The 24,255-nt window shown below is 48.3% G+C and overlaps 1 protein-coding gene across 1 annotated transcript in view; it reads left to right on the forward strand.

The window, feature by feature from the left end:
• Window positions 1-288: 288 nt before the first annotated feature.
• LOC146629781 (carbohydrate sulfotransferase 8-like) overlaps window positions 289-24,255 on the forward strand; it is a 48,320-nt gene continuing 24,353 nt past the window's right edge. The window contains exons 1-2 of the mRNA XM_085360229.1: window positions 289-635; window positions 22,277-22,462. Coding sequence (XP_085216355.1) covers window positions 22,300-22,462 — 163 coding nt within the window. The 5' untranslated portion in view covers window positions 289-635; window positions 22,277-22,299. The remainder of the gene's footprint in view (window positions 636-22,276; window positions 22,463-24,255) is intronic.

The following is a 24,255-nucleotide window of genomic DNA, read 5'->3' on the forward strand; positions in this document are numbered from 1 at the left end:
TTTTCAAACAGGACGCTCTCCTGTCTCCTAACTCACGGTTAGGATTAGAGGAAACAATAAAAACTAAGCAGAAGCACAAACACAGATCTGCCGAGCAGCAGTTTTAACTGTTATGATAATAAAATCAATCCTAACAGTTAAATCTGTGACGTCACTCTGGTGTGTGTCTGCGTTACATCAGATTCACCTCTGCAGCCCTGACCATCGCGGGCTTTTATTTTGAGGATTTGGCGAATGCGGGCTTTTATTGTGGTGGTCTGACCAAACCTCCTCCGTGTCTCCCGGAGCTGGCCGGTCGGGCTCCGCCGCCCTGCCCTCCCGTTCACAGTACACTCTCAGTCCAGTCCTTCAGCTCCGGGGCCGCTAACGAACTCAGCCCGCGGACACCGCAGCTCACCGGCAGCTCTGCGCCCGTTAGAGCGTTTACTGAGTACCGGAGGAGGAGGGACGCCCGCAGACTTTCCGACGGAACAGAACTCCGCGGACTGCGTCCATGCTGAGCCGCACACAGGTGAGCGCCGGCGGAGCGAGGACCGGGGGCGCACTTTCAGTCGGTACTCCGGTGATACTGTGACGTAGACCGGACAGCCCGACGGCGAGCGGCGGGGTTCGCGGAGCAGCTGAAAGTAAAGCAGGTGTGTTTGGAGTGCTTTCGTCATTAACACTGACTCCGCCCCCCCGTTAACGCAGATTAAACCGCGTTTTTTTGAGCCAGTGAAAGGTTACGGACAGGGGCGGATACAGAGAAACGGGGCCCGGGGCACAGGTAAGGAAAAAGCCCCCCCTCCTTTTGCTGGTTTTAAACGGGGCAGCTAATTGGATAGCCGTGTTTGATGATCAGCTTGTAGTTTGTGCTCGAGCGGCCCTGATTGGTGGACATTTCTCACATTATTTGACACCTGGAACTGTTATTGTGGCGCTCTGTTTGCTGCTTCCTGACTAGGTTTCACCTAAAGAAGGACCAGAAATCCAAACTTTTACTTTTACTGAAGCGTGAAAAACATTTCCGATAAAGAAATCAAAAGAACACAGACTCTCTTGTTTCTGTTCATTTATTTTATGTCATCCAGATGTTACATTTTTTGCTCCTCTAATTGATTCCAGTTTATTTCTTTGTGTTTGCTCTGTTGATATTTGTTTAATCATGACAACAAAATGATTAAAGTTGATCAGATGCTGATGGGGAAACAGAACTGATCTCTCGTGTACTCGTCTGAGCGTCTGACGTCAGTCGCAGGGGGGCGGTGCCGGGGTGTCGGTTGATGTCGCGGTGTCTGTTTCTGTGATGTCAGTGGCAGACTGAGCGCGTGCGGAGTTGCTGAAAACAAAGATGGAGATGTTTGCCGTGTGGATCCTCAGCAGCTGATCAAAGAGAAAGAGCGGCGCCTGATCTTCAGGGTGCAATATCAGCTGTGGGCGGAGCCTGCACAGGTCTCAGATCCACCTGTCAAGCTGACGGAGGAGGAGGAGGAGGACGGCTGCTTCTTCTCCTTTGTCAGCAGCAGTTGAATGAAAAGCTGCGATCGCGCTGAATAATTTCTCTCCTCGTGTCTAAAAATAGCCACCCGGCTGCTCCACCTGCACACGGAGCTCTGCTGCACCTACGACGACCCTCGGAGTCACCTGACCTCGGCCGTAACAAACTGAACCAAAATAAACCGGAGCGACGGCGAGGCTGAAATAAACCCGAGCACCTCAGAGCAGGCGGAGGGAGCGCTGTGATTTATCGTTCATAAACACGACCTCGAGTCTGATCTGTGTGGGTTTAGGACGAGTCACAGATCAAACTGAGGTTTTCCCCGATCGATCATTTTATAGATGTTACCTGTTAACGCTCGCCATCTGACCGCTCGATTCAGGGAGTGCTGCTGCTGGCTGTGTTTGTTTCTCCAGCCCGGTGCGTCCCACCCTGAGCTTTCATCTGCTGGATTTCGGTGACAGCTGGATGGCGATATACGATATATATCTCGATATTTATTTTTAAGCCATAAAGTAAGAACAAACAGAGAGTTTAGTCACAGCTGTGTCCCAGATGTCACACAGGCACTTTTATTAACACACAGCGCAGATGTACAAGAAACAATTACTCAGAAATAAATTATCAGCATTTATTAAATAATCATGCTCCATAAATAAAAGAAAAAATGTTGTTTTGTGCATAACAAAGAGCTCACAACTGTGCAGTCAAAATGTAAACTAACAGACGCTGAGCACAACAACAAGCAGCTGCTCTGTTCTTAACTTCTACTGCGTGACCGACAGCCTGGAGTTTGAAATCCTCTTCGTAACTGCGTCTCTGAACAGGAGCCGTTTATGGTCCTTATATGCACACAGTACGGTGATATTACGCTGAAGCACAGTACGTATCACTCCGCGAGGCTCCAGACTGCGGCAGCCGTAACGCGGTGCGGCTCCGTAGCAAAGTCGTACTCAAACATTTTTAGTCAGATTGCTGAGCGCCGTGTTCCACAGAGAAGCGGTTCGCGGTCAGTGAGCACAACCAGAACTCATACATAAGGCGCGCTGTCAACTTTTGAGAAAATGAAAGGATTTTAGGCCGTGCAGCACCTCTGGGCGTTAGCGTGGTTAGCTCGTTAACACGTTGACGCCGTCCAGCCCCACGCACGGGGCGATGCGCAGTAACTCGTTAACGGAGATTTGCCGTGTCCATCTTGTCGCTGCCTGCAGGTGAAGCGATGGGGGAGGAGGGGGTGTTGTGGTCAGTGAAGGAGAGGCGGAGCAACGCAGCGTAGAGACAAAAGTGGACGAAAGAGAGGCAAACCTGCGGCTCCACAACTATAATTATAGCATAGACTATATCGATATAAAGGATATTGTCACATCTCTTATCTCGTATAAAAATATATCGATATATTTAAAAACTCGATATATCGCCCAGCCCTACATCACGTAGACGTGGGCTGGGAGTAAGAACAATAACACGGGCGAGGTCGAGTTGTGTGCAGGTTTTACACCTGAGCTCACCTGAGACCGAGTCTGTCATTAATGGATCCATAACACTGGAGAAAACGGGACCCCGAGCGATGAGGGAAACATCTGAGCGTGCAACACCTGGATCACAAGGTCACCTGGTGGGAGGTGACCTTGAACAGGTAACAGGTGTGCACAGCGTCTCTCGGGCAGCTTGTGTCAGAGCCAGTCAGCGGGAGATCGCCCCCTGCAGGAACTGAGCGTCACTGAGTCTCTGAACCTGTGGATTCATCACAGACTGGATGTCATGACCACATCCAGTCACAGAGACGTGTCGGGGTCGCTTTAATGATGGCAGCTGATTGGTCGCAGACATGGTCCCCGTCTTTAAAGATCACCGGATCATTGCAGTCTCAATAACTGTGGTCGTGTCGCGGGCTCCGCCCACTGCTCTTCCAGGTGTGACTGTTGTGTAACCCTCTGCTGGAACTTCTGGACTCGAACGTCCTGTATCGATCGTGTGTTACTGCGTCTCGCTCCACAGTTGTGTTGTACAATGACAATAAAGGGCTTTTCTATTCTATTCTATTATGTTTGCAAGCGTGGCTCCATTTCTAAGAGTTTCTGATCCTGAGTCTGTGGACGTCACAAACGTCTCTGTCTCATCAAGGTGGTTCGCTTGGTTTTCTCGTCCTTCTGCCTGTGAGGGACTGATCAGTGCTGCTGCTGATTCAAGTGCATAATAGCATACAGTTGTGTGTGTGTGTGTGTGTGTGTGTGTGTGTGTGTGTGTGTGTGTGTGTGTGTGTTGGATAAACTGACAGTGTGGTACCAGGTTCGTGTTGGTTAATCTGGAGGCGGGTCTGAGCGCTGCTTTGCTGCAGTTTCCTTTGAAGTGGAGCAGGACGTGTTTGTGCGTTCCTCCGACAGAAACAGTCGTATCGTGTGTCGACTCGTTTCAGCTGCACTTTCACCGTGTGAGGATTCAATTACCATAAGCACCTTTAATCTGAGCCGACGGCCTCATCGAGGAAACTCGATCCCTCCTGCTAACGAGGAGAGCCGCGCTGCAGGATGCTGAGGCTCTTCTTCCAGGCTGCCGGCATGAATAACACATCGGAGAGGGACACCTCCGCCCCTGCAGAGCGCCTCCATCGGTCTCTGCAGGGGCACAGGGTCCTGAACAGTCATCTCCTAACCACAGGCAGCACCGAGCTTCACCGGAGAGCTTTCAGACCAACACCTACACCACCGACAGCTGTGTGAGAGTCTCACGTTTATCAATGTTAAACTGATTAATCTATTTTAGAAAGTATGGAAACATCTGTCCATCGTCCCATGTTCACACCGTCCAGCTGTTTCCGGTCCGAGCGTCTGATTGGATGAAGCTCTCTGCAGCGGGCCCCCGCGTCTTTCTTTAAAATAAAACTGTAGCGTTCGTGCCCGACCTCTCCAGCTCTTCGTCAGCTCGGTTCACCTGCAGCTCATCTGTCATGTGATGGGGTTTCTCCGCCCATCGGAGTCAAGTCATCTTTATTTATATAGCACATTCAAAAGACATCAAGTGTCGGCCAAAGTGCTGAACAGAGGGATGATATAATAAAAAGAATTAAAATAGATGAGATGAAAACATTATAGAAACATTGTAAGACATCCATATATGTTTGTAAAAAAATGTGTACATGCATATATGCAAATACATATACAAAAATGTACACAAGCACACACAAGCACACGTGAACATAAAATACATGCAAACATTACCCAATGAGATAAAAGACCAGAATCGCAGAATAAAAGAGGTGTCAGAGAGAGCCTTGGAAAATAGGAAGGGCTTCAGATTCGATTTGAAGACTTCCAAGGATGAAGAGGATTTACTGAAAGGGGGAAGGCTGTTCCAGAGTCTCGGCGGCAATGGAGAAAGCCCTGTCCCCTCTAGATTTGAACTGGGAGCGTGGAACTGATAACAGCATCTGACTGGAGGAGCGCAGAGATCGAGTGGGTCGGTGCAAGCTAAGAAGATCTGAAATGTAACCTGGAGCCAAACCATGGAGAGCTTTAAAAACAAATAATAAAACCTTAAAATCGATTCTATATTTAACTGGTAGTCAATGTAGAGATGCGAGTATCGCAGTAATAGTCTCTGTTTCTAGTACCCGTCAGGAGCCTTGCGGCTGCATTTTGAACAAGTTGCAGGCGGGACAGGCTTGAGTGACAGATGCCTAAATAGAGAGAGTTACAGTAGTCAAGACGTGACGATAGGAAAGCATGAAACCAAGATTTTTTACGTGGGGATGTACACGAGCTGATAATGGGCCCAAATCGTTTCTTATGAGACTAACAGAGTCCTGCTTACCGAAGATTATCATGTCGGTTTTGTCGTGATTTAGTTTGAGAAAGTTCAGAGACATCCAGCAATGTATGTCGCTAAGACACTCTGAGACTTTCTGCAGCGTACTGTCAGCACCTGGTTTTAGAGAGAGGTAGAAATGTGCATCGTCTGCATCGGAGTGACAGGAGATCTGGTGTTTCTGAAAAATGGAGCCTAATGCGAGCATGTATAAGGAGAACAAGGCCGGGCCCAGAATAGAGCCCTGAGGTATTCCACAGGTGAGAGTAGCTGGGAGGAGTATTTGTTACCCAGCATCACAGAGTAGGATCAGCTCTCCAGGTAAGAGGCAAACCATGTTAGAGCAGAGCCTCGAATGCAGACACGTCTGTAGACGGTTTAACAGGATTGTGTGGTCGACAGTGTCAAAGGCTGCGCTCAGGTCTAGAAGGATGACAACTGTGCTTTTTCCAGAGTCACCAGCTAGAAGCACATCATTGAACACCTTCAGTAGAGACTCTGTGCTGTGGAAGGCTCTGAAACCACACTGATATTTGTCCAGAATATTAGTGTGTCTAAGAATGAGGAAAGTTGGTGGAGGACGACTTTCTCAAGAACCTTAGACAACAATGGCAGCTTAGAGATTGGTCTGAAAATACCAAGAACTGACGGGTCTGAACCAGGTTTTTTAGAAGCGGCTGAACAACAGCTTGTTTAAACGAATGAGGAACAGTCCCATTTGAGATGCTGCTATTTACAATAACGAGGATGTTAGGGCCGACTGTCTTCAGCACATCTCTGAGAAATGGTGTAGGTAACACATCCAAGGGGCACGTTTCATGTGCATTATTATATCAGTGAGATGGGATAATGAAACTGGTTTAAATTCGGAGAAAAGGAATGAACATGCAGGTGGTTCAGAGGGGTCTTGGGATGGGAGCGGGATATGTGCTCGGATATCATCAATGTTTTCAGTAAAGAACTTTCGTGTGAGGCCGTCTCAGATATGGCTGCAGTGGCGCAGGACAGAGTTGATTGTGTTGAATAGAACTTTAGGATTACCAGAGATTATCTTGGAGAAATAATTTGCTCTTTCTACCTTGATGGTGCGCTGATAGTTATTTAGACAATCTCTAAACACTTGGTAAGAAACGTGGAGCTTATCGTGCTTCCATTTTCGTTCTGCTTTCCTGCCTGACGGCACGAGTGCTGAAATGCTGTAAACATCAGCAGCAGTGTTCGTTTCTCACAGGCTGGTGTCCGCACACCTGTGCAGGTGTTTAAGCACTGCTTCATTTCACTGCTCTGATTATTAGCTCAGAGCTAACATCTTAGCCTATTGCTAACACAATGAAATATAAGGATGAAGGTGGAGGTTTGTTCTCACCCTGTTTTTAAGTGTTGATTTTATGTTAAAGGTGGAGGTGAGGAGCTGGGTAAGGTTTTCTCCTCAGTGTGTTTTGCTTGTTTGTGTATCTGAAGCACTTTTGACCACCTGTCTGCTCCACCTGTCCTCTCCACCTGCCCGTGTGTCGGACAGGGCTCTGTGGGTCTGAATGAGTCCTTTGTGTGGAAAGTTTGAGCCGGTCATCAGAGGTCATTCTAGTTAATAATTCGCTCTAACTGGCGGGTGAGAAACCGCCTCCAGATATCGGGGGCGGCGGTCTCTGGATCGCCAGTGATTAAGAGTAGCTGTGCAGCCGGCGGGCTCAGAGGATTAGTGACATTAATGATGAGAACAAAGCGACGCTGCTGCTCAGCAGCTTGTTTAGTTCTGCCTTTCAGCGTGTTTCATTATTCATTTGGCTCGCTGGAGCCAGACTGCTGTGACCCACTGCTGTGGGAATGAGCCGGGCTTGTATGGATTTATTTAGACTCAGAAACACCCCAGAGAATTAACCTGGGACAGCTTAAAGCCACGATCACACATTTATAGGAGCTCCACCTCCAGCTTCTTCTGTCTGCTCCACTCGCAGCAGGAAAAAAGCCTCCAAAAAGTCCCTGTGCTGGTAGCTGTTTAATCAAGTTAGAAACTCGGGGAAAGTATTTATCCATCACCAACAGACCCACTGGTTTAAAGTCCAAATGACCAACTCCAGGTTTGAGAGAGCAGTCCCATCTCCAAGTACATGGCCCAAACCACATCCAAAACCAGTTCAGTATCTGGGTCAATGTCCAGCTACAGGTCCAAAGTCCAAAACAAGATTTAAAGCAGAGAACTAAACTAGCCCCAAAGTCCAGGATCGGGTCTGACTCCAGGACAACCGACAAAACCAAGACCAGGTCTGAGACCGGGTCCGACTGAGACCGGGTCCGACTGAGACTGGGTCTGACTGAGACCGGGTCTGACTGAGACCTGGGCCCTATTTCAGGAAGCCGGTTTAGAAAACTCAGAGTGAAAAACGATACTCAGGGTTGAGTAACCCCGAACTGTCCAACTCGGAATATTCGGTTTCAGAAAGGCTGATAACAATTAGTTCAGTCAACGCGGAGTTGCTTTAACCCCAAGTTAAGCGCGCGCACGAGGATACATAAAGCCCTGATTAGTGGAGCACAGATTAAGCGAGTCACCATGGAGACGGAGGGAAAGAAGGCGCGGTCAATGTATTTTACAGCGCTTGAGGCCGAAATTCTGATGGCAGCATATGCCGATAACATGCAAATTTTGCGGAAAAAAAGTAACACAGCCTCAGCTGCAAAAGAAAGTGAGCATGCATGGCAAAACATAGCCGACAGAGTCAATGCGTGAGTGTTAATTTAAACATTGATCTAGGGATTTCCACCCATTTAACACGTTATTTTATTATATTTTATTTTTTATTTCATACATTTTATTTTGTGCTGTGATTTGAGCGCAGGTGCAACCCAACAGGCCCCAAACGTTCCTGGCAGCAAGTAAAAATGAAATATAAAAATATAGTCCAAACAGGTAAGGTGTAATTGTATTATGAGCCATAGTGCTTGGTCTGTTTGTCCCATGTAAATCAATTGCAGTTAGAGGCTACATTAATTTCCCCTCTGTAAGCACTTATTGAAATTATCTGAGCACATTACAAGTACATATTTGCTTACTCTGTATGCTCAAATGTGACCCGTTATAGCCAACAGAAAAAAAGCGGAGGCCCGAAAAACAGGTGGGGGTCCTCCACCACCACCACTCACAGAGGCTGAGCAGTTGGCTTCCACATTTGTGATAATGTTGGCAGCATCACATATGATCTTCACAGTGCAGAGAACACAAATTAGCATCCATTACTATAATGAAATAATTTGTTAGTTTGAAATGCTACAGGGAACTATGTACCTGTACATTAATGCTGTGGAAAGACTTCCTGTTCACATAGTCTCCTTCATTTACTGAAGGAGCAATGATTGGAATGTGAGTGCCATCTGTACAGCCAATCACGCCTGGGAACCGTGAGAATAAATGTAAAATTTAAGTAGTAGTCCAAGTATCACCACATCATGAATTAAGTTTTGTTCATCCTGATACCTGCAATTTTGTGGCATCCCTCTTTGATAAATCTTGTGGGTCTATGACCGGGGAACACCACAAACGAGTACAGGAGACGTTTCAGTGCAACTGTAACATTCCTGACTGCCCGACAGACGGTAGCCTTGGAAACGTGCTCAGCGTCACCAATATTATACAGAAAGCTCCCGTTTGCAAAGAAACGGAGTGCGATACAAATAATATGCAATGAACTGAGAGCATGTCCGCGATGTGTCACATGAGCAATATTAGGCCTGAGGATGTTATTCAAATAAATTATAGATTGTGCTGAGAAACGGTAACGTTCACACAGGAAATCATCAGGAAATGATAAAATGTCCAAACGCGCTCTAATCACTCTCTCCCGGCGGAGAGCTCTGCGGAGAATTTGGGCTTCAACATCTACTGGCTCTTCAAGGAAGGGGCACGCCATGTCTGACACTTCCTACAGTCAGGTTTCTGACAAAGAGGCGGAGAAAGTCAGGGTTAGTTGAAGTAAACCTGCTAGGGGGCAGGTTAGCTTCACGGAGTGTGTCGTCATAGTAACTCACTCAGAATTAATCTAAACTCGCTTTGTGAAACCGAAAACCCAGAGTTTTCGTTAACTCAGGATATACTTACTCAGAGTTTGCACTAAACCGGCTTCCTGAAACAGGGCCCAGGTCTAGATCAGGTCTGACTCCAGGACAACAGACAAAACCAAGACCAGGTCTGAGACCGGGTCCGACTGAGACCCAGTCTGACTGAGACCAGGTCTAGATCAGGTCTGACTCCAGATTGAAAGCAAACACAAAAACTGGCTCCAGCAGTCGCCCCATGCCCCGGGTCCCACACCAGTCCACAGCTCTGGGCGTGGGTTGGTGTGCTAGTATGATGGAGAGGTGCCTCTCTTCTGATAACCTACAACTTTTACTCATCATATAAATCATGACATTTATCGCGTGACCTGATCAGCTCGTCCGAGTTCAGGAGAGGCACGGAGAGAACGTAGGGAACAGATGGAAAAGGTGACGATAAGCCGGAGTGACCTCACACTTAACGCAGGACCTCCACCCTGCTGTCCACCTCGTGCTGCAGCTTGCGGATAAACGTGAACGGAGGTGGAGATTTCCGTATATGTTATCCCATAAGATTAGAGTCCCATAACGGAATGACAGGGATTAATCTTCCTAGCTCGCGTCGAGGGGACCACACAAGCCCTTTATTGTGCCGGAGGAGGTGGCTTATCAACTCATCGGATTTGCAGATTATATTCCTGATTATGTTTATTTCATATTTCCGTGCAGTCGTCTGTAAGGACGGACAGAGTATTTCAGCTGAGGTGATTCAAAGATCAGAAAGCTGCATCGCCACAAATGCTCCTGTCAGAGGCGCAGTTTGACATTTCTCATTAAATGTGATGCTTTATTAAAGTAAAAGATGTCCATGGGGATGTATGTTTCTTTTTCAGGGAGTAAAAGTCGGAGAGATCCAAGAAAATTACATTTTTATTCCTGGGTAAATGATGGAAACATGAATTAGATTTTGAATTCTGGATTTAACAGGAAGCCAATACAGGAGAAATATGCTCTCTCTTTCTAGTCCCTGTCAGGACTCTTGCTGCAGCATTTTGGATCAGCTGAAGGCTTTTCAGGGAGTTTTTAGGACTTCCTGATAATAATGAATTACAGTCGTCCAGCCTGGAAGTAATAAATGCATGAACTAGTTTTTCAGCGTCACTCTGAGACAGGATATTTCTAACTTTAGAGATGTTGCACAAATGGAAGAACGCAGTCTTACATATTTGTTTAATATGTGCGTTGAAGGACATGTCCTGGTCAAAAATGACTCCAAGGTTCCTCACAGCGTCACTGGAGGCCAAGGTAATGCCATCCAGAGTAAGAATCTGCTTAGATACCATCTTTCTAGGCTTTTCAGGGCCGAGTACAATAACCTCAGTTTGATCTGAATTAAGAAGCAGAAAGTTAGCGGCCATCCAGGTCTTTATGTCTTTAAGACATTCCTGCAGTTTAACTCATTGGTGTGTGTTATCTGGCTTCATGGACAGATAGAGCTGGGTGTCATCTGCATAGCAGTGTAAATGTATGCTATGTCTTCTAATGATGCTGCCTAAGGGAAGCATGTATAATGTAAACAGAATTGGTCCTAGCACTGAACCCTGTGGAACTCCATAACTAACCTCAGTGTGCTCCCATTAAACGAGGTGTTTGAATCCTTTTCATCTCCTCCTTCAGTCGGACAGTGTCAGAGGAACAGGTGACCCAGAGTAAAATGGTGAGACTAAGATAAGTGCTGCAGAAGAACAAAGCAGTGTTATGTCAGCTGACATGGTAAATTATTTCTGAGACTTCAAACTGGACCCACCTGCTCAGCTCGGTCCCACAGTCCAATGAGACACTGAGTATATGAAGTGTTTGTTTTACTGAATGTTCACTGTGATAAACATACAAACAGGTCAGACCATCGTCAGTTACCATGGTGATCTGTCTGCGTTAATCACCGTCAGTTAATCTCGTTTCGTGGTGACACCCGCTGTGCCGAAAACAGCGGACGGAGTCGAGAAGGCAGGAAGTAGAAAACTGATTTGGGCCGCGAGGATGATCAGTTAACGTCCACGTACGCGGCAGCGGCACAGAAACTCCTGCTGTGTGTCGAGCGCTGTGCTGCTGCTGAGTGTGAGGAGCTGAACTCAGAGATCAGGGAAGCACAGTGGAAAGTCCACAGTATCAAACAAGCTGCAGAAACGCCACTCGTGCCTCCGCTCGCTTTCCAGCTCGGGTCACCTTCATTTCAGGGGCAGCGTGGGACTCTTTGTCCCCGAGCTCTGGCTCGTTTCTCAGCCCGCACGCCGTCCTTGGCCTCATCCTGAACTCTGAACAATTAGCACTAAACGGTCTGAGCGAGCTGCTGCAGCCTCGCTCACGCAGCCCATTTTCTGTCTTTGTATCTGCACACAAAGCAGAGCGAAAGACCGACTGTAACCGTGATGATGGAGGCTGTCTCAGCGTCTGTGGTGCAGCTACACAGAGGTGGAATTTCTCGGTGAGCTGCTTACTGTTAAAAATGACTCCTTTATCGGCTTTCTTTGCCCTCCTGGGCAGCCGCCGCCTGCACAAGCTCTCATTTTATGTACCAACTGTACATAAGTGTTCAGGCTGCTGTCTCATTAGCTTTGACTTCAACCAAACCGGCGTGTGAACACGTCCTGCAGGTACGAGGCTGCTGAATGATTCCTGTAGGAACCATGTGAATAACTCAGGATACTCTCCCGGTCCTGCTGGAGAGCACCGCAACGACAAAGTCAGCACATGTATTTGTTCTTAAAACACTTTACTTTCAGATACTAGGAGAACAAAAGTTTGAAGAAAAGTGAGGAAATCTTCTGCAAACATGTTCCTGTAACTTTCAGCTGTTGGTGGGACTCGTCCTGCAGCTGTGGAGGAACACGAGCCCAGACCAGCAGACTCGGTGCTTGTACTGTGTCACACTTTATTCATATTTTCTCTGTAGTTTCTCCCTCAGTGCAGTTAGCGTGAGTTCTCCTGTTGCAGTTTACCCTGATTGTTTGCTCTCGTTTGTTCCGTGGTTTCCTTCAGCGTGTCAATAATCTGTGAGCGCTGCAGTCACAATATTGACGCAGCTCAAAACGTCTGTGGCGGTTCGATGACAGCGGGCGTTTCCTGTTTCAGAGTGTTGATGATGTCGCTCAGGGAGGTGTGATTGTGGTGTACGGCGTGGAGCTCTGCCATCACACTGCAGGGTATCCATCTCCTGCCGTCATGTTAATCCGGGCGCGGCAGGATTGAAGCGTCCTTGCCGAGCGGTCAGCTGGAGGCCCAGAGTTTGACTCGACAAGGACGTGAGGAGGGGTCGTCCTCTCGACTCTTCGTTGTGACTCGTTCCTCTGAGTTTCCTGCCGTGTTCTTGGTTTTCTGACTAAATGAATCTTCAGTTGGGACTGCGACCTGTTTGGGGGAAAATACTCAGAAACCTGATTATTTGTTCTCAGTATTTCATGCTTCATTAGATGCAGCCTGATGGTTTTTCTTTAATCCTGCCAACAAACACTCAAATCAGCCTGGCTGGATTCTTTCTGCACGCAGCGTCTTGTTCTCAGCCGCCCTGTTTTATTTAAATGCAGGCTGTTTATCCTCGTTTCAGCAGAATGAGCTGCTGCAGCGTGATGCTATAAATCATCAGCCACTCGTCGCTAATAGAAACCTTAATAACACATTTATTATTATTAGAGGAACAAAAGTTTCTGCTGTAAAACTTCAGAAAACAGAACAAAGCGTCTCAGCGGTGATCTCAGACGTCGAGGTCGATCCGCCTGCGGCTGAAAACCGTCCTTATCGCAAACAGATCACAGCCACTGCTTTGAGAGCGATGATAAAATCAACGTGGTGGTCTTCGTTTCCTTTGTTATAAATCAGACTGTTGGAGACGGGAGTGATTCACTCGCCATTTACTCTCCGAGCTGCGGCGAAACTGTGAAAACCGACACCTTCAAAGTAAAAGCTGTGCTGCACTGCTTAAACCAACATATTTCCAAAGGCAAGACTTTTACTTTGACGGTCTCTGTTTCTGGTTACGAGGTTTTGGTGCAGCTCCACCAACCGACCACTTGATGAGTACATGCTTCCCTAGCAACGGTTGCCAGGCAGTCACCTGTGTAACTGAGGCCTCAGTTCAGTATTAAGATTTACCATGGTAACCGTTTCCATGGTGACGATAGCACACTACAGAGCCGTGCCTTAAACGAAACATTGACGCAAAAAATTTGTCAAATTTTTCCTAATTAAATTATTCGAAATACTCAGTCAATTGTTGCAGCCCTTCTGTGATTTGATATAATATAGTTTAATACAGTGTTTCCCAACCACTGGGCCACGGGACCGGCTTTTAAGGTGTCACAGATAAATACAACAAAATAAAACCAGTACCAAAAACAGAAGATTTATTCATAACACACAAGGAAAAGACCCAGGGAAACAGAGTTAACGATAAAAACGATTAAAAAACCCGATAAAACCGTGAAAACCATAAATTTCAAACCCGAGCCTCAACTCTCGCAGCCCAGTACCAAACGGACCGCCGTAATTAGCGTGAGTAACGGGCAGAACAATGACATTCTCTTCCACTAGAGGGCAGTACAACTACCTGCTGGTGGGTCGCCAACTGCCAGTAAGACAGAAGACGACGACGAAGAAATGACAATAGTCAGAAAAGTAGTCAGTGTGACCTGGTCCTGGAGGAAACTCCGACCCAGGTGAAGGCCCAGCATGAGCAGTGGTCAGAAGGAAGCAAAAAAGGTAAACTGGGGACCAGTGTTGGGACTAACGCGTTATTAAGTAACGCGTTACAGTAACTACGTTATTATTGTGGTAACGAGCACGGTAACTAGTTATTATGCCAAAATCAGGAGCGCGTTACTTGTTACTGGGATTCAGATAGGGTCGTTACTCGTTACTTCGTGCGGTGGCATCGCGGAGCTTCCACAGATTCAGTAACATTAGCAAGTGGTGGAGGCCAGCAGGTGGATGAAGGAAAAGGGAGGCAGGAGGAAGAGAGACCCGAGGCGGCCGCCGGTCCGAGAGTGTCAGGTGAACTGAACTTCAGAAGTTATGACCTGCAGTCTCTCTGGGTCAGATATAAACCAGGTTTAGGTGGAGTTTATTTTCGTTATTCTGACTTTCTCCATACTGCGTGCTAGCTAGCATGACGGAGTTTCTATACAGCTGGGTGGTGCTATGATGTTAATGATGTTGAACTTTATTTTGTTCATAAGTTATTAGAGTTGCCAACCGTCCCGTCTGGTATTCAGAGAAAATATTACGCGTTTCTTATTGAGGTGAAAAGGAACAGTTTGTCCCGTAATTCAGCTACAAAAAGACACAAAGCTGGAGTTATTCTGTGTTTACGCTGCACAGCTGCCTCTTCTTCTTTCATTCTCCCCCCTCCCTCTCCCGTTTCTACTTCAATCATGAAACTGATCAATGATCAGCTGATCGTCTCTCTTGTTTGTTTATCGCCCACTTTGCGCCAGAAAGAGGAAACCAGCGGATGTCGCGCTAAACAACAGCAGCAGGTTTAAGCTTGATCAGCTGTTGTTAGAATTTATTTAATATTAATTTCTAGTATCAGCTGATGTTTGCTGGAGCCACAGCTGTAAAGCTGCTGGTCATGATGGTTTGGTTATCTGGTGAGAGGGAAACATGAAGATGAAACCAGGAGATGTCCTTACTGAACCATCAGAGCTGAACAGGTGATGGAGAAACAGGTTTACCTTTTAGGTGACATGAATGAGTTGAAGGGAAGTTATGAACTGTTTCTGAGAGACAAATAACACCAGGATCCTTTTTTATGTAGCTGACAGCTGGTAACTGTGCAGGGGCGGGTCTAGCAAAGTGTTGCCAGGGGGCCATGTAGGGCATTAACAGGGAGAGGGGGGCACAAAGAAATACTTTTCTTTCTTATTCTCATTTAAAATGTCTCGCTTTTATTAAATAATTATCTGAATCTTACAACAAACGATTGATAGATTGATGCATATATACCATCAGAACTGTGTACATCACTGTCACAACAGTGTTTGTTTTCATTCAAAGGCTTTATGAGTTTTCCTATAATGGTGGGCCGGTCTCTAGTCAAAATGCCGGAGCTGATTTTTGTCCCAGTCCAGCCCTGTATGCAGCTCACCTGCAGTCTGGTGTTACCTACATCTTCCTATTCAGAAGGCAGAATTTCTGAGTTCTGAGTACAATCAAAGCACCACGACTGCAGTTTTTGTGTTGGATGTAAAAGGCGCACATGACTCTGTGACGTAGGCTAGAATCATGGCAGCAGTCAATGACGGTCCAGGCGTGGGATTTCTCTCGTGGAAATGTGCACATTATCTTTTCCTTTCTATTGGTAGGTGGCACAGTGCACTGTGGCAAGTAAGCAAGCTAGAAGACTGCAAAGTTATGGAAGCAACACATTAACAAGAGAAGTCTGAGTAAAACCAAAGTTACTTTCCCTAGTAACTAGTTACTCTGAAAGTAACGAGTAACTTGAAGTAACTGAGTTACTTTTGAGAGAAGCAACTAGTAATGTAACTAAGTTACTATTTTAAAGTAACTTACCCAACACTGCTGGGGACAAACCGAGCCAACTCTGCTCTGCCTGGAGTGCGGGGGAAATGATCAATGTGATTTTTGTGGCATTTTTGTTTTTGCTGTGGGATTTTTGTAATGTGAAGCATATGCTGTGGCTCCAAAAGGTTGGAAACACTGGTTTAATTTGTACAGTATGACAGATTGGTAACATCACAGCACCGACACCCGTTTTGAAGCCTTGGGAGGCCTTATTGATTTATTTTCATTGTAATCATTTCTAAGTCTAAGGAAGTCCACTCCATGCCTCCTAGGTCAGCTCTTTCCACGGGGCGGAGGCCGGGGCATAAACCCGGCCACACTGCAGAGGTGATCTCTCTCAGCTGGTCTAGGAACACCTAAGTGCAAGGAGGAGGAGTTGGAGGAGGAGCAGGAGGAGGCTGGGAAGCTTCTGTGGATAGACCCTGAGCTGGATCAGCAGCAGAGGATGGATGGAATAAATAAACAGACTGATTGGCTGGATCCAGTTATGCGTGTCACATGATCAGCTGAAAACATCTGAAACCATCACAGAGTCTCTCAGCACAAAAGATACAGACACTGCAGGAGTGTGTGTGTGTGTGTGTGTGTGTGTGTGTGTGTGTGTGTTATGGGCTCACCTGCTGTGATGCTGCAAACAGATGTTCCTGCTCAGCCTCATGGGAGCAGGAAGTGTGCAGTCAGCAGGAGAGATGGCTGTGCAGTAAAAACAAACACACACACACACACACACACACACACACACACACACACACACACACACACACAGAGCAGGTAAACAGCCAGTGATGGCACTGGTTTTTGTCCTGTGATGGCGCCCTCCTGTGGTCATGTCAAAGTGTACCTGCTTGATCAGTTATCGTCATAGAAACCAGGATGGAGGCGCTTCACGTGTCCCTATAAGTCGTATCTTCTCTTGTTCAGGTGCAGTGCTGCCACCTAGTGGTGCAGGTGTGGTCCAGCACAGAGTTCGTGGACCCACCTGTCGGTAAAGATGACTCCGTGTACGAGAGTGAGTTTCCGGCACAGTCAGGAGCTTTCAGGAGTTTTATTCGTCTGCCACATGGATCACAGTCATTTGACTTTCAGGCTTTTTTAGGGGGGTAGAAGGACGTGAGTGTGTCAGGATGGAGTAGGGCCGTGTGATATAATGATATATATCAGATAACGATATGAAAACGTCTATCGTTTGTTTCGTGGTGTCGCAAAATAAACTGCAACTGTTTTTACTCGTCGTCATTAGCAACAACGGTGGTAAAACCATTGCATGGCTCTGCCATCCGCTTGTTTATTTTCCACATAAACCTTTCACAATAAAGCTGGAGATCCTGTTGAGACTTTTCAAAATAAACTGAATCACTTGGTGGGCGGTGGTGATAACCTGCAGGTCGCTGTGCATGGATCAATGCTGTGGAAACAGAAAATAAACTGAAGGAGCTTTAAAAGGCCAGCGAGAGCGAGCAACCTGAGAACCAAAGTCTAATGAAGACGTTATTAAAGGAGCGTCTGAGTGATCGATCAGCTGATTGTGAGTTTTCAGGAAGCACTGGAGGACCAGGAGCAGCTCTCGTTTTCCTCCCCCACCACTCGTAAATCACCCTCATGTTCTCCATCATTCTCTTGGTCAGAGCGTGAGTGTGCGGACGCCGAAATGATCCTCGTGGGGAAAAGAGTCACAGGAAGTAGAACGTCATGTTATTGCACATGCTCAGTTCCCACAGAGAGAGCAGGTTTGTGATATTCTGACAGGAAGTGAAAGTGTCACGCTCCACCAGACTCCATTCACAAAACCAGCAATTTAACCTCCAATGAGCACCGAGCTGTCGGAGGCCTTTGACAGTGTGTCACTGGTTTTGCGTTTGGCTGTGGTCAGTGTCACAGCTGGCAGCACGAGGTGACACCCGGACCCTGCAGAGGCCACACAGGTTGTTCAACTCCTCCAGGATGGCACATCAGTACGTGCCATCGTCAGGTTTGCTGTGTCTCCCAGCACCGTCTGAGGAGCGCAGAGGAGACTTCAGGAGACGGACGGTTACTGGACTGGGCCGTAGAAGGCATAGTGCGCATGCGCCAACCAGCGTGCAGCCTGTTACAGTCGCTCCTGCTTTTCTCTTAGTTTAGCTCTTTTTTCTTACGTATTCTTTTTTTTTCTGACTTGTATTTTCCTCCGTTTTCTATCTCTTACTCAATCATGTGGATTGAGAGAGTTTTTGTTCTTCTGGTGGCCGTGGAACTGTTACTTTTATCATGGAACGGGACCGCGGCACATCTCCTACACGCACGGACTGTTTACTCCAGAGATCAGCTGATCGCCCTGATGCCGGCCGGCTCGCTGGCCAGGCCCGCAGAAGTGCCCGCAGAAGTACCAGCTGAAATTTGGAGGAAAACACATCGGGGATGCAGAGGTCAAGGACAGAAGAGAAGAAAAAAGGTGACGGTGAGACAGCGGAGGCTCGAAGCGAGGAGGAGGTTTAAACCGTGTCTGCCGTCTATCGTGATGGGAAATGTGCGATCGTTGGCAAGTAAAATCGACGAGCTCTCAGCACTGGTACGGAGTCAGAGGGAATACCGAGAGTGTAGCCTGATGTGTTTCACCGAATCATGGCTGCACCAGGTCATTCCCGATGAGAATGCTTCCGTGGAAGGCTTCCACACTGTTCGGGCGGACAGGGACAGCATCGCTAGCGGTAAGCGTAAAGGAGGTGGGCTTGCTGTTTTAGTTAACAACCGGTGGTGTAACCCTGCCAACATAACAATCAAAGAAAGGATTTGTTGCCCGGACACTGAACTGTGTGCTGTTGGACTCAGGCCGTATTATTTACCCAGGGAATTCTCTCACGTCATCTTGGTGGCTGTTTATGTTCCCCCCTCTGCTAACCCCACAGCTGCATGTGACACTATCCACTCTGCCATAGCTCGGCTACAGACTCAGCACCCGAGTGCCTTTATTGTGATCTCGGGTGACTTCAACCATGTATCACTGGACAATACACTACCAACATTCAAACAATATGTGGACTGTCCCACCAGGGGAGAGAAAACTTTAGACTTACTGTATGCTAACGTCAAGGATGCATACAGCTCCTCCTCCCTCCCCCCACTTGGTAGGTCAGATCATAACCTGATTCACCTCACCCCCCGCTATGTGCCAATTGTGAGGAGGGAACCTGTGACCACCAGGACTGTTAGGAGGTGGTCAGAGGAGGCAATAGCGGAACTACAGGGCTGTTTCGAGGTGACCGACTGGGAAACACTCTGTGAGCCTCACGCCGAGGACATCAATGGGCTTACTGAGTGTATCACAGACTACATAACTTTCTGCACCGACTCCATTGTTCCAGCTCAGACTGTTCATTGTTACCCAAATAACAAGCCGTGGGTGACTAAGGACATCAAAGCCCTCCTCAACAACAAGAAGAGGGCTTTCAGAGGGGGCAACAAAGAGGAGGTGAGGAAGATCCAGGTGTTACTAAAGGACAAGATCAGAGAGGCTAAGGACAATTACAGGAGGAAGCTGGAGTGGAAACTCCAGCAGAACAGCATGAGAGAGGTGTGGAGGGGCATGAAGACCATCACTGGATTCAGGCCAACCAACAGCAGGGGAGCTGAGGGAGGTGAGAATAGAGCCGACGAGTTGAATCTGTTTTTCAATAGATTCGACACCACAGTGTCTGCTCCCACCCCCACAACCTCACCTGCAGTCAGCCTGGAATCCAGAGCCACACCACTGTGCCAGCCTCTCTCTTCACATGTTGCCTCCTGTGAGATTCCTGACACCCCTCCCCCACCCATCACCTTCACTCAATACCAGGTTGAGATGCAAATGAGGAGACTTCACTCAGGCAAGTCTGCTGGACCAGACGGAGTGAGTCCCCTTGTCCTCAAGGCCTGTGCCCCCCAGCTGTGTGGAGTCTTTCATAAACTGTTTATGCTGAGTCTGAGTCTGCAGAGGGTCCCGGTGATGTGGAAGACATCATGCCTCGTCCCTGTACCAAAGACGCCTCGTCCCAGTGGCCCCCAGGATTACAGGCCCGTGGCACTGACCTCCCACATCATGAAGACCCTGGAAAGGCTCATCCTGGACCAGCTGCGACCCATAGTAAGACCACATCTGGATCCCCTTCAGTTCGCTTATCAGCCTCGTCTCGGAACAGAGGACGCCATCATCTACCTGCTCAATCGTGTCTACACCCATCTGGACCAGCCGGCGAGCACTGTGAGGGTCATGTTTTTTGACTTTTCCAGTGCTTTCAACACCATCAGGCCGACCCTCCTGGGTGATAAGTTAGCAGCGATGCAGGTGGATGCTTCTCTGGTGTCCTGGATTGTTGATTACCTGACAGGAAGACCACAATATGTACGTCTCCCACAGTGTGTGTCTGACAAGGTGATTAGCAACACAGGGGCACCACAGGGGACTGTCCTCTCCCCCTTCCTCTTCACCCTCTACACCACAGACTTCAGCCACTGCACAGAGACCTGCCATCTTCAGAAGTTTTCTGATGACTCTGCGGTGGTTGGATGCATCAGCAGGGATGATGAGACAGAGTACCGGGCTGTGGTCGACTCCTTTGTCACGTGGTGTGAGCAGAATCATCTGCAGCTCAACGTGGCAAAGACCAAGGAACTGATCGTGGACTTCAGGAAGACCAGGAAACACTTGACCCCTGTTTCAATCCAGGGGGTCAGTGTTGACATTGTGGAGGACTATAAATACCTTGGAGTACACATTGACAATAAACTGGACTGGGCTAAAAACACCACAGCACTTTACAGGAAGGGCCAGAGTCGTCTCTATTTTTTGAGGCGACTGAGGTCCTTCAACATCTGCCAGAAAATGCTGAGGATTTTCTATGAGTCTGTGGTGGCCAGTGCGATCCTCTATGCTGTTGCATGCTGGGGGAGCAGGCTGAGGGTCGCAGATGCCAACAGACTTAATAAACTGATCCGTAAGGCCAGCAATGTTGTGGGGATGGAGCTGGACTCCCTCAAGGTGGTGTCGGAGAGGCGGATGCTGTCCAAGATAAAGACAATGTTGGATTACACCTCCCACCCACTCCATGACATGTTGGTCAGTCACAGGAGCTCGTTCAGTGAGAGACTGAGATTACCGAAAAGCACCACTGAACGACACAGGAAATCATTCCTGCCTGTGGCTCCCTGTACAACGCATCCACTTAACACACTGTTTGCTGCTACAGCTACACATGTTTCTTTTCCAAATATTTATTTATAAGTGACTTATGTATGTATGTATGTATATATATGTATATATTGTACTATTCTTAGTTAGCGTATTGTCTGTCTTGTCTTAATGTTGGTTTAAAATGGAGCACTGTAACAAAAAATAATTTCCCCCAGGGATCAATAAAGTATTCTGATTCTGATTCTGATTCTGATTAACCCATCAGCAGGACCAGTATCTGCTCCTTTGTGCAAAGAGGAAGACCTGTAGCAGGTCACTGGTGTGAACGTTTCTGACCAAACAATCAGAAATAGACTTCATGAGGTTTGCCTGAGGGCCACATGTCCTGTAGTGGGCCCACGCTCACTGCAGTAGAACACCAGAACCGGCAAGTCCACCGCTGCCGCCCGGCTCTGCAGAGATGAGGGCGGGCTCAGCCTGAGCACATGTGTCAGAGCTGAAAGTGTCTGGAGAAGCCGAGGAGAACGCCGGCTCTGCGGCTCGGTGGTGGGTCAGTGATGGTTGGGTATCCATGGAGGGATGCGGACCTCTACAGGTATATTGCCATGGTGACTTCTGTCCTCTGTGGGAGGGGACAGCTACAAAATAATGTCAACAATGATGTAAGACTTACTGCAGATGTCCGTGTTTGATGAGAACGATTCATTTTATTGGAAACACTCACAGTGAAACTCTCCTCTGTGTTGACCACCTCCTCCTCCTCCTCCTCAGGAGGTGCAGCATGGCTCCAACGGCCACCCCGGCCTTCACCTGCAGCTTCCGTGGAGGTTTCAGCCTATCAGCATCCAGCCAGCGTGCAGCTGTTTGGGGGTTTCATGTGGATCTTTCCATCGTGTGTGTAATGGCTGTGGGGTGTGGTCATCACCCTGCTGGGCGGGCGGTGTCGACACTCATGTTTGTGAGGTGATGGAGGGTGCTTGATAACAACCTGAGGCGGTGTAAAATTTTCACATTTATACCAGGTGGAGCTGCCGGAGAGACAATAAAGGTACTGAGGCAGCAGGAGTGTGGTTGGAGGAGGTGGAGCAGGTGACGGTGTTTAAAGGAAACGGAGAGGAACCGTCGGCGCTCAGAGTGAAACGCCGAAGCTCGGCCCCAGAGGCATCCGATGGCGTGCAGTCACACGGCGAGCATCAGGTTTGCATGTCTTTATCAGATCTCGTCTGAAGTGTTTGTCTCCTCAGGTGCTCGCCGTGGTCTGTCCAGGATGAGCCTGCTGGGCGTTCGGAGGAGGCTGCTGTGTGCGGCCGTGAAGCCGCCCTGCTCCCTCTGCTGCTCCCTGTGGTTCCTCCTGCTGCTGGGAGCCGGATCGCTGCTGCTGCTCGCCCGCCTGCAGAACCTCACCGAGCCGGTCCTCCAGCGGCGCCCAGGTTAGTTCTTCTCCATGTTTTCTTCGCCTCCTTTCACTCTGGTGCTCGTTACGCTGCCCCCTGCAGGGCGTAGAAACCTGCAGCATGCTGTGTCTTTGCATGTTCAGCACCACCTCTGAGGTTTTAGGAAGGATAAAGTGTTAGAGGGCGCGCTGCGTTCTAGCCCCCACCTGAGGTCATGTGATCAACACAGTGGATCGGCTGAGGTTCCTGTGCAGGTTGTCTGAGCTCAGGTCTGCAGGTGGCAGTCGCAGTTCTGCTCCTCTAAAACAGCCAGCAGGGGTCAGAGGTCACAGAGGAGCGTGGAGCAGCAGCTCCTGAGAAGCAAACCCACCAACAAACGTCACAACCTCCTGTCCAGCTTTCAGGCACGTCTCAGGTTGATGCCGCGTGTTAATGAGTCATAAAGACGTGAACGAGTGTCTGAAATCTGCTCCAGGAAGCAGGACCGATTCTGTCCAATCACAATCGAGTATCGAGCGCCATCCCTACCTTAGTAATGTGATGCTCCCGTGTTCTGCGGACGGACCCGTGCGTTGAAAGCTCTGCGTAAGCACGCTCAGTGGGACAAATTAAAAGTCCATGATGGAGGCACCGGCCAATCACAGAACAGGACAGGGTTACACTTTCATCACGCTCTCCTGACCTCTGACCTCCTTTCCTCTGAGAGCTGCTGCTCGCTGCGTGTTTCCTGCGTTATGCTCAGAGATCTCAGCAGCAGCCACGTCACGCTCGTTCTTCATCATTCTGTATCTACATGCACCGAGCTGCTGGCCCCTGATTGGCTGATCGGGTTTTTAATGAGCAGTGGAACAGGTGTGCTCTATCTGAGCCGTTCACTGGTTGACTCATGTGGCGTCTGGGCAAGAGGACGTGAGGTCACAGGCAGCTGGTGACACGCTTTGCTGCATTACAGCGTCACACACACCTCCTTCAGAGAGCAGCCTGTGATTGGTTCAGTCTCTGAAACATGTACTTCATTACAAAAGTTACTTTGTTAGAGTAATGCATTACTTGCGTCTGCTCCTTCTTAGGCGACGCTAGCACGGTGCTAGCATGCTGTCTGCACAGAAAACATGGTGCTCTGAGAGTACTGCAATACTGCAGTACTGTAGTGTACGGAGTACGTGCTCATGAAGAGTCAGCATCGTGAGCAGAAGCAGCGGTGCAGATTATTTTCCTGTGGGGTGGGTGGAGCTTCAGACGCTGCATGACGTGTATAAAAAACATTTGTCTACATTTTAAATGACGTAGAGCGCCGACGCCGCGCCTGCTGCTCCATCAGCCTCATCTCAGGTTTCAGCACCTACCTTCACTGCTCCCATTCTCTGATGGCGTCTGTCTGCGGGAGGTAGGCGATGACACCTGTGCTGAGGTGATGGCGGAGATCAATGAGGCAAGCGGCTGATGTCGTGAGGGGGAGGGCAACGTTGCGCTAGATTCTTTTCTCCATCAGCTGTTGCAGATTTGCCGCTGAGCTTCGAGCCTCGTCTGCTTTCGCCAAACACACATACCTGTTGAGTCAGTTCCTGCCTGTGCTGTCATGAACTTTGACCTTTAAGCAAGGCCTGTAGAGTCTGAGATGGAGCTCCTGGGTGATGTCAGGTGACCGTGCTGCCCTGACTGCTCTTACTAACTGATATTAAAGACGTCTCAGCGCTCTTTGGTCTAATTCATGCTTTTAATGTGACGCTCAGGTTGTTCGTGCCTCTTTAAACTGGTTGTCTGATGGTTTTCCTGACACTGGGAGTTCAGTGGTTCTGTGAGCAGAGGAAGCTCTGCGTCTGCTGTTT

The sequence above is a fragment of the Diplotaxodon limnothrissa genome, linkage group LG7 (genome assembly GCF_057381915.1).
Source record: "Diplotaxodon limnothrissa isolate DT_005_m linkage group LG7, D_limnothrissa_male_GT1.1, whole genome shotgun sequence".
NCBI lineage: Eukaryota > Metazoa > Chordata > Actinopteri > Cichliformes > Cichlidae > Diplotaxodon > Diplotaxodon limnothrissa.